Source organism: Polistes canadensis, unplaced genomic scaffold (genome assembly GCF_001313835.1).
Source record: "Polistes canadensis isolate GaletaPanama2010 unplaced genomic scaffold, ASM131383v1 scaffold_66, whole genome shotgun sequence".
In the NCBI taxonomy this organism is placed as follows: Eukaryota; Metazoa; Arthropoda; class Insecta; order Hymenoptera; family Vespidae; genus Polistes; species Polistes canadensis.
The window spans coordinates 425,501-436,828 of record NW_014569613.1 but is presented as its reverse complement, the minus strand read 5'-3'; the positions used below and the strand labels follow the sequence as shown (position 1 = coordinate 436,828).

Below are 11,328 nucleotides of genomic sequence, written 5' to 3'. Positions count from 1 at the left end.
CAAATTATTCGTAAACTTACCATTTTCATTTGAAAATTGACGCAAAACGTAAACGTGAATGAAGATAGACAAAATGAATGACACTTTTTGTTTTTTTTTTCTCGAAAAACCATTTATTTTATCGAATAAATATTTTGCTATCTATGCTTTCTACCTAAGAAGTACACATTATACATATAATTATGCATTTTTTTTGTCTTTGTCGTTCTCATTCGGATATTGAAGGGTACACAATTCCATTATTTTTGATAATAGGTACACTGACAAACAAACGAAGAGCGAAAATGAGACAAAGATAAAAGGAAAAACAAAAAAAAGCAAAGAACAAAGAGGGGAAGACCTTAATACTAAACGATAGTGAGGAAAAGGAAATAGCTTTGATAAGAAACAGTATCGAAATATTAGGTGTACACACAAATGAATAATCCAAATATTTTTTTTTTTTTTTGGTTTTTTTTCTTAGCAAAACTTCAGGTTTATTTTTAAAATCAAGTAAAGCAAGTTTTTCATTCAAGGTATTCGCTGTCGCCTTTCTACATAATTTTAAAATTATCTTTGCCATCTTTGAAGCAGGTAATAAATTTCGTCTCGGAGAAATGCGATATCTTTCGGTATGATGAAATCAAGCCATTTTTGAATCTTGTCTGTAGATTAAAAGTGCATATCGGATAAAATGTGTTGAATCGATTGGAACAAGTAGTAATCCAAGGAAAAAAAAAAAAAAGCTGGTGAATATTTTGTATGCTCCATGATATACCAGTTAAGATTTATTATATCTTTTGTGGCAAGAACAGACAGTGTGTGACCTGATTTTATTATGCAATAATTTTACATGACGCTTTTCATTGCTAGTATATAAACATTTTTATCTCAAGTCTTGACGCCAATTAATAATTGACATTAATCCACATTCGATTTTAACAATTCTTACTAAATAAACATTTTGATATTCCCCACCAATTGTACAGCAGAATTTTTATTTCTAAAACGATTAGACTTTGCCCGAGAATTTACCAAAAATTTTCATAGTTTCGTATTATCATTCGATATCCATTTTTATTTGCTCGTTTCTCATACAAGAAAAACTTTTATAAAAAATATATTTTTTTAGTAAATTTCATTTTGTAAAAAAAAATGTTTATGTCGTTTTATTAAGTAGAAAAAGACACATGATGTAAAATGTGTGCATTGTATCAGTCGCCATGTTCTACTCTACTTAATTCAATATTATTTAAGATTATATTCAGTTGTTTTAAACCAATTATCATTTGCAAGAACAATATGTCAATAAAATGTAATCGCAAAAGAACGAGAAAATCAATTAACCTAAACATAAATTTTGTAGTTTCCATAGGATCACTAAAGTTATGCAACGATGGGCACAGTTATTACATGGTGTGCTGTTGACTTTAGAGAGATAGTAAAACATGTGAGAAATGTTGGTTATGTGTAAGAAGGGGTTGTTTGTAGAAAAGTGACTTGAAACCGTAAAAAGGAAAATAATAAAGACAATATTAATTTGTTGTAATTACTGATAAAAAATATGGATTATTCATATTTGTACATCTAATATATTTTTATACACTTTTATCGCATAATTCGTTGTAAATTTTGAGGCGGTGCACATGTTAATTACCTATTCTATTATACAAAAAGTTCACTACGGTGCACATAACTTGGAAAATTCGAAGCTGTAGAGAGTGAAAAAATATGAACAAGGAGATAGAAAGATAGGAAGAGAATGGGATAGAGAAAAAGGGTAAAAGAATGGTAGAATGAAATTCATGTGTATCAAAAATTTTTAACGATTATTACGTTAAATCGTATTCGCGAATTATGATGAAAATGGCGCAGGAAGGAAGCCTTCGATATTGTACGGTACAGTTTAATAAAAGAGACAAATGCCTGGGTCAGTTACACTTTTTATCTACAACTTACCCTATTAGATATTCACGTTAAAAAAGAGACGGAGTTTCGTTAATTAATTCGCTCCTCTACGAATTCCTCGATTTTAATCGAGAAATTTGATAAATGGTAATGCCACACTTGCTTGGATTACTTTATGTACACATTCACGGTTCATACGCATTATCTCACAATCATTCGTACTATTGATTTAAAAATAGAATAAAAAAGAAAAAAAGGAAAGAAAAGGAAAACAAATACGAACGGACAGGAGAAAGATTAAAAAAAAGATGAAGAAAATTGGAGAAAGAAAAAGAGAATGTTTAAAAATAATCAAAGAGTTATTTCACTGTACACCGAGATCTTTTCTGGTCAGTACGTCCTCATCAATCAACAATAACCATTATCATAAATGTAAAATGAACGATCTCATGATTTTTGTTACAGTAGCGAACACTATAGTATTGCTAATTGCTAACAGTACAATTGACAAGATAGAGAAAAAGAGAGAGAGAGAAATTGTAATAATTGAAAAACAAAAAGGACGGGATCTATATGTTCGAAGTTCATCGTTAACATGTCTCTTAGACCGAAACGAAGGAAAGAAGAAGTTAAACTAAAAATAATAGAAGGAGTATATAGGGTATACGTGACGGGGAAGAAACCAAAACGCTTTATAAAGAGTCGTTCTCCTGTATTAGGAGAAAACGCATTAACGCCTTAAAAATAATACCGTGACTCTAGGAACTATTCGCCTTGCCGTGAATCACCATCGAAATGCCCGCTCGAACTTTTCTCTTTTTCCGACATCTTTTATTACTATTATCAAGCATTTATATCCTTTTTCTCGTGTTTTTTTTTTCCCCATTCCTCTCTCTCTTGGTCGCCATTTTATTCGCATAAACGTTCAAGCACGCGGCACCTAACAATTCCGAACAAGGCACTTTCAGTCTATCAGATGAACGATTTTTTTTATTATTATTATTTTTTTCTGTGTTTGTTTATTTTTGTTTTTTTTTTTATTTTTTTCTTTTCTCGAGGATTCACCAACGACGCATGTCTCTTTGTCCTTTTCGCTATTCCAAAATGGAAGTAATGGGACTATGAACATCCGCATCGTTCAACGACCATGCCTGGTAACCGCGAGAAAACGATCTGATATTCGTTGTCAAAATACAGCATCGTGATCTCCGAAAGTTTCCTCGGAGCACAACATGGTCCCGTGTTATTTGGTGGTTCCGCCAAGCTAACTATATGAGTGTTCGGATAGGCTGGAAGAAATGCCATTGGACAATCACCCGAACAATAATTCGCGTCGTATCTGAAACAGGGAATATAAAACATAGTTGTTTTAATATCAATCATCGTATATTACTTTTGTTATCATTATTTCCATCAAGGAATAATTGTACAAATATTCAATCAATTTGACGATGTTTACTTGTGAAATCCGCACGCGAAAGTTTCTATAAAAATAAATTTCAAAAGACTCACTTTTTAGGCGCGATTATCCAATCCCAGCCAAATTTCTCGAAATCCACGGTTAGCTTGTACCGACAGCACCTCGTTTCTTGGCTTGCCTCGTCGCAATTAAGACCGACGTTTCTTTTAATCCTACCACCTCTTCTCGTGTCCAATTCTTGTGTCTGCACTTCGAGATAGGGGGCAAATTCAGCACCAGGATTCGTCTCGACGAGTCTCGAATTCCTACGATGATTCCCACCAGGACCCGAGATTTTTAATGCGACACCAAAGTTATCTCTAGGATGCTTGAACCATTCAGCCACCATTCTTCTTAATTCAATTGTCACCCAAGCACCTCTGCGACCAATCGGTCGAGAATGTTTCGTTGTTAACGATGGTCCCAATAATGGGCCACCTGATTCTGTACCACCACGAAGAATCCTTTGAAGTGTGATTGTCATAGGACATTCGTGATGCGTTTCTATATTATCCTGTTTAACCGAGTCGCTCGGTTCGTCACTATCTTGATTGGTACCCCAAACCCAAAGAGATAATTCTGCTCTCGTCACTCGATGTTGAACCACCTTATCGGAGAACTTGAAGTATAACACGTCTAGACCTTTCGAATGCCTTAGCCTTTGATCTGTCAACAAAACATCAACATTCCTTTGTTATCTAGTTAAAGATATTCTACAGATTATTATGAGATAGGTACTTAGATGTGTTCTTTATATATTATGTAATTATACCAAATATTTAAAATCATTCGTTAGTAAACAAGTCGAGATACTACATAACTTTGATGTAACTGTTAAATTGACTTGAAATAATCACTGGTATATACAGGGTGTCTCAGCTAAATGGAATCATTCAAATATTTCCTTTATTTACAATTGTATAAAGAAACTTCTAAGGAAAAAGTTGCACTACTGCAACTTTTGGTTCGAAAGGACTTTTCCTCAAAGTCATTTTCTTATGAAATTTCTATGCTATTGATTTTTTTTTGCGATATTCTTTTAGAGCATAGAAACAATATAATTAATGACTCGATTGACAATATCATTCCGATCATTTAATTTCGAGATATTTACATTTAAATATAATTAAAACACATTAGATCATACACTTGTATTCAAATGTAAACGCTACTGTCTTTAAGAAACTTCAACTAATTAAATAGACTACAGGTGTTTAAAATGTTAATCGTTTGCTTCAATTACAGTCAGTGAACTAATTCATTATGCACATTTTCTATTTCCTGTGATATCATCGATTAACATGTAGTTAGAATTTTTCTTTTCATATTTTCAGGTATAATTGAATTGTCCTGATAAACTACAGTTTTTAATTCATCGCATAAATAAAAATATTAATAAGGTAAGGTTAGGAAAACGAGATGTCTATTCCACAGTTCTTCGTCGTCTGATCGAACAGTTTTTAAAACCTTCTATCTAATATTATTACTCTTGCATATTTCGAATAATGTGTGAAGCAACCATCATGTTGGTATCACGTAGATTATGTAATATTTAACGAAGTATCTGATAAAAGTTCCGGGATAATATCGTTGAGAAATACTGAGTATTTATTTTTGTCCCGTAAGTGTGCCTTTAATGAAGTAAAAACCTATGATTTTATATAAATAATAGAATCTCGCACCACACATTCAAAATCTTTGGTGTCAGTTTATTAACTTCTCTGATCTATCGTGGATTTTCTACAAACCAATAATGCATGTGTATATTATTGGTTATACAAACATAATATAGTGCATATCTTTCGGAAATTTTTATTATCTTTAAATGTAAATATATCTCGAAAATAAATGACGGGAATAATAAGGTCATTTAGATTCTTTTTATTCGTTTTTTTTTTCCTACTCTACAAGAATATCGCAGAAAATTATATATAGGGTTTTGTAAGATCTAAAAAATTAGTCACAGTTATTCTCGTGGGCTTTTTCGAAAATATATAGTTACATAGTTAGTAACGAAAATTAACAAGTTTAACAGTGTTTATCAGATATAAGAATAAAGTATCAATAAACGACTTAACTGTACTTAAACGAGTTTGAATTCGTGCAAACACCTTTCAAAAATATACGTAACAATATGGGATAAGTTGCATATCAAAAAAAAAACGACTGCAGCTTCGGGAAAGATTATAATTAATTCTAGGAAGTTAGATCGGTGATAACCATCTAGATTATTTATGCACGGAATATTACAAGATTATTGTAAGAATAATTTAATAAGGAAGTTAAAACATTAAAACTACACATATACGATTTTTCTTACTCTCATCAATTCTCGTTACGAGTCCATTTAAAACAACATAGATAATCTTGAAATTTCATTAAAAAAATGATCTTAAATAAGATATTCTTTTAACCATATTACATCACCCCTTGCAATAATGCAATTTTTTCCTTTGAATATTTGTTCATAAAATTATAAATAAAAGAGTCTATCTAAATAATACATTTAGCTAAGGACATTTTTGTATACAAATGTATATACATATATATATACATATGACTATTTATTAGATGCAAGAATGATTAAAAGAAAAAAAGTAAAATGAATATATGATTTTAATCGAGACACACCGATCGGAATACAGCCGTTTCGTTGGAAGATTAATGATTTCTACTTACATAGAAAGAATCTACACGAAGATTGTTGCTTGTCGTGAGGTTATCGGAATAGATAACCGAATATCGGAAAAGATTCGTGATAATCGATGATGTATACGCGCACACGCCAACGATTAAAATGCGAGTAGTCTCTTGCTATTATTACGAAAAGACTCTCTTTCGTTATCATACATTATTAATAAGAACAGTGTGTCGTATTAATTAATAGTAAAAAGTCATTTACCGACTTAGAGAAAAATCATATCGTATAATAATACACACGAATAAGAGGAAAACATTATTTAAATGATATAAAGCGCGTTGTCTCTTCTCGTTTGTTCTTCGTTTTCGCTAACATACAAACAAAAAATTAAATGTCTAGACTATATATTAGTAATTAATTCTAATCGTAACATATTAAGCTATTGCGAAAGTATTTATCACGATAAAACGCATTAGAAACAAAGTTGTTTCTAATTGCGATTGTAAATAATAACTTCAAGTGATTAACGTATCTATAGCGTGTGTGTTTATCGTTATATCACGACGCATTCAAGTTTTTCTTAAATCAACAAAAAAAAAAAGAAGAAAAAAGTAACTAGAGTGAATTAGATAAATCTGCAGATTGTTCTAAGGAGTGGAATCGAATGGAATGTTGATCACATTAACTATGTAACTACACTGTTTTTTTTTTTTTCTTATAAACATATATATTTAATAACAAATATTTCAGACATTGCAAAAGAATAAATCTATTAATGTAGTTAAATAAAAAATAAACGCTAATAATGCATACGAAATACTTGAATTTATATCATGATATTCGTATTCCTTCTTTTAAAGGAAATAAGAAAAAAGTCATTCGACAGATCGGTAAGACTAGATGCAACGGAAAAACGTGTACCGATAATTCGAGTCATCCGGTCAAAGGGTTAAACTCTTTGCGTGGCATTCGTTCAATCGTATTACAACTATGCTGGTTCGTCTAGAAAAGAATAAAGAAAAACAAGACAAGGCAAGGCAAACTGTCGAGAAGAGACCTCGAGAAAAGTTTCCTGATTGATCGTCGTAAGAAAAACGATGCCCCGTGTAACGGTAAGACTCGCAAGCCAGGTTTTACCCTTCATGGAAGTGGTCTTGGATGGCCCGAATAGAAACCGCTGCTACCATCATTGTACGCAAGGTTTAACGGTCCTAGTAAATTTTCAGTCACCTGACTAAAAAAAGAAAAAAAAAAAAACCATATTTTTCCCTTTAATACGTCGTACTGTACATCAATCCTTCCGTTTCTAACAAATGAAACACGATCCGTGCAATCTTTTGATTAATGGATTCTAGACTAATAATCAATGGACATTTTTTCGATATTTTCTTATAATATGATTCAATTTATTCATTAAACATTAATTTATTATTTTGTTTGTTTTAATAGATACGTTCTAAAAACTTCTTTTCTCCTTTTCAATTTATCTTTCTTTTTCGATTGATTTACCTGAACACGATGATCGCGATCGAAAAAACAACTACAATGATTCTATTATCTCTCTTCATATTATTGTACTAGAAAATTGACACTTAATCGAAGGAAAAATGATTATCTACGGTAAGATTCAATGTTTTATCAAATAATGACAGATTATACGGTGTCTCTTCGTGAGATCATAATTTCGAATAGTTATAGATTCAGTATACACCATGTCATCCTTGACATTTTCTCTCTATAAACTAATTTCTAACGACTAATTGCGTTAATCTTATAGATGGGAAGATCTTCTTACCCCCTTCACCGTCGACGTCTTTCGGAAACTTCATACGATCAGAATGAAGATGGATCAAGTTTTCCCTTCACGACCGGTATAATCGACTTAAGGAAGACAAACCTAATCTCTTTACTGTGACTTCACCTTCGAAGTGCCAAGGATTCGTAGACGTACACCTAGACGTCCTCTCTTCTTCACCCTCCTCCTTCACCATCCACCCACCCACTCATTCTTCTCCCTTTCTTTGACACCCCCTCTTTCTTTTGTTCTTGAGATTACCGAAAAAACGACATTCGTCTTATTTTATCCGTAAAATCGTACATCACGGATATCATTGAATAATTATTATTATTATCATAGTATCTCGTTTTATTTTTTCGTAATTATTCAGTTAATATGACGGTCTTCCTTGATAAACCATAACATTTAGCAGCAAATGTTAACAATTTTTTTTATTTATATCTGCTGTTTGTCAACGAATTAACTACAAATCTATTTCGTAAAAAAAAAAAAACAAAAATTAAATATACGATTGATTGTTGAATGATATATTCCAAAATAAAGATATATATTCGCGCGCGAATGATTTGTAAATTTAATATAAGATTTAAAATGAAACTCTGTCTGGAGGTTGTCTGAAGGTTCTCAGAGTGTCTGATTTTAAACAGGAAAACGTACGTCATAACTGAGGTGAGTCGTGCTTTCATGAGCGAGGAAGAAAAATAAAAAGAAGAAAAAAGAAAAGAAAGTAAAGAAAATGGCGAAATAAGAAGCGAAAAGGAAAGAAAGAGGAACGACAAGAGAGAAAGATGGGTGACTTATTTTGGTCCAGACGAATTACCGACCGTCTGTCTGGCTTCGCAAGTTCGAAAACTAAATTTAAAGTTACGCGAAAAAGGGGAAGAATTGTCTGTCTGGAGAAAAAAGTCAAAGCAAAGCTGAACGCGATTACTGAAAGGGAAACGAGTGATCTTAAAACTTCTAAGGCACCCTTGAAAATCTCCGAAACGCATTCTCGACATTGGTACGTTCTTAACGTTTCAACGATTGAATTTAGAAAAAAAAGCTGAGAAACTTGGAACCGTGACATTTTGTTATATACATATGTGTGTGTTGTGTGTGTGTGTACGTATAAATAAACCATAATTCTTATATCTTATTGTATATTAAAGCAAGAAAATAAAAATACGAATGAAAGAAAAAAAAGAACATAATTCGCGAATAACAATTTTTGTAGTAAATACTTTATTTAAAAATTATGCCGACTTTTTTCTACGTATTCCTCTAATTTGGAGAACAAATTGCGAGCCAAGAAAACGAAGACAAGGAAAAACGATTGATCGTCTAACCCTTTTAGGCCGAATTTTTGATGATATGTCTGAGAGATGTGAGAAAATCTAAAAGAACAATAGATTTTCGCATAAAGTTGTCATAGGACATTTTAAAATCCCACTCGGCTCCGGCACACGTGATGGTGCTTAACGCGGATTTTCAATTTGGTGGCGCGTAGAGACATAAATAAATGCGTGGAACGTATATCCCAGTGAACGTGAAAGAGAAAGAGAAAGAGAGAAAGAGATACTAAATGGAGAGGGGAAATAAAATAAAAATAAAAATAAGAAAAGGACAATAAAGCGAAAGTACATCGACGATTCGCTTTAGCTCTCTCGAGATAAATATAGTGTTTGCAAACGGAGGTCACTCGCATCGCTGGATCAACCGGTGAAACTGTTTTCTTCTATTTCAATCGAAATCTGTTACTTTCTTGATGATTTCATGACAACCAGATCAAAAACAAAAGTAATTATTAACTAATTATTCGAACTCTTTAAGATCAAATCTCAATAATACGATAATCTTATTGCATTGTATATTTTACAACCAATTTCAAAACCACATATTTAAGAAATACCTTTTATTAAATCAATAAAATGTAGAATAAAAAATTTTTTTTGTTAACTAACATAGATTAATTTTACAAAATTATAGATCAATCATAGCTTATTAATTGATTATATATATTCTCTACTATGTATTATTTAAAATATATATATATGAAAATAAAAAAAAAAAGTCTAATCAAGCGATAAATGTTTAAAAATCATTTAATCTCATTTAATCGAAAAAATTGTTCCCTTTAACATTTCTTAAATGTAGTATAAAATGTCATTGAAAAAAAGAAACATAGATAAATAGGTAAACAAATAGAAAGGTAGAAAAAAAAAAAGAGAGAAAGAGAGAAAGAAAAACGACACAGAGAGAGAGAGAATCATTGGGAACTATGAAAAACAACGGTGATACCGCGATGTCGTGGCCCTGTCTATAAATAAATGAAGCAATAATTGATACGGAACACACGGTTTCTCCTCTTCCCTCCTAGTTACTCGATCGTTCAGCGCAAGTTTCTCACTGCTATCGGCCAGTTGTTTAACGCTTTGGCGTTGCGGAACGCGTTAGTAAGGGCGACGACGTTTAAAAATATCATACGACAAATCGTCTACGTGCAGCGCATGGCCACGTACCAGAGAGTGCGAGAGCGGATCGTATGACTCGTCGAAATTTAATACCAACCTTGCTGTTGGTGGATAGGAGAGGAGTCCGGTAGTCGAGTACACTCGTACACACTAACCAACCAACCAACCAACCAAGCTTTCGAGACCAACCGAACGTGGATTTCTCAACCCCCCTAACTCAAAAATTATCCTTAGTTCTATAATCAACATCCAATCGATCTATCTTCCCCTCCATTATTTGAAAACAAAATCTTTTATAATTACTACGACGAATGGAATGTTTGTTTCTATCTTCAAAGGTTTTTTTAATATTCATTGTAATGGATTATAAGATATTTCGTTAATTAAAATGTTAGGTCTAGAATTCGGATACTTGATGTTTATGATTCATTGCATTTAAATCGTCATATTTTTCTCGTGCGAGGAATTCTGCAATTGTTTGAAGATTATTTGGATGAAAAAGAATTCATTACCATGGTTAATAGATTTCTTTAGATTTGTTCTTTTTCTTTATTTCATATCTACATTTATAAGAAAGTTTTGTAACTGTGTAAGAGAAAATATTTAACAAGATACATTTATTTGATTATTATTCTTATAATTGTTTTAAATAAGTTGTGTATATATAAATATCTATATTAAATATTACATTGTAGTATTGTTGGAAAATATGTAAAACCATGATATGTAAAATGAAGCGCATTTTAGCCGTTGGATACATTTTACGAAAATTCAATGGGAATTCCGATTGTAAATAAAAAAAACTAAACGGAAAGGTAGTGGAAATTAACGAAGAACGAAAATTGAGGGTCGACTGGAATTTAAAAGAGTGAGAAAGAAGTAGAAAAACAAAAAAAAAGGGATGGTGAGAAAAGAGTATTCGAGAACGTTGATTAGAATCAGCCTGCAGCGAGAGACCTTTGCGTGAATCTAACGAAAAACGGTCTTACCCATCTCTCACCTACGTGCGAAACGAAAAACATTAAACCCTTAAATTAATTTAGAGTTCGGTTCTCAACTTTTCTTTCTTTCTTTCTCCCTCTCTATCTCT

General features: G+C 32.0%; 1 protein-coding gene across 1 annotated transcript in view; it reads right to left on the bottom strand.

The window, feature by feature from the left end:
* Positions 1-735: 735 nt before the first annotated feature.
* The window catches only part of LOC106786164 (growth/differentiation factor 11), an 18,715-nt gene continuing 8,122 nt past the window's right edge, over positions 736-11,328 (bottom strand). Inside the window, exons 2-3 of the mRNA XM_014747274.1 lie at positions 3,400-4,012; positions 736-3,226 (exon numbers count right to left, since the gene is read on the bottom strand). Of these exons, the coding sequence (XP_014602760.1) occupies positions 3,007-3,226; positions 3,400-4,012 (833 nt within the window). The 3' untranslated portion in view covers positions 736-3,006. The remainder of the gene's footprint in view (positions 3,227-3,399; positions 4,013-11,328) is intronic.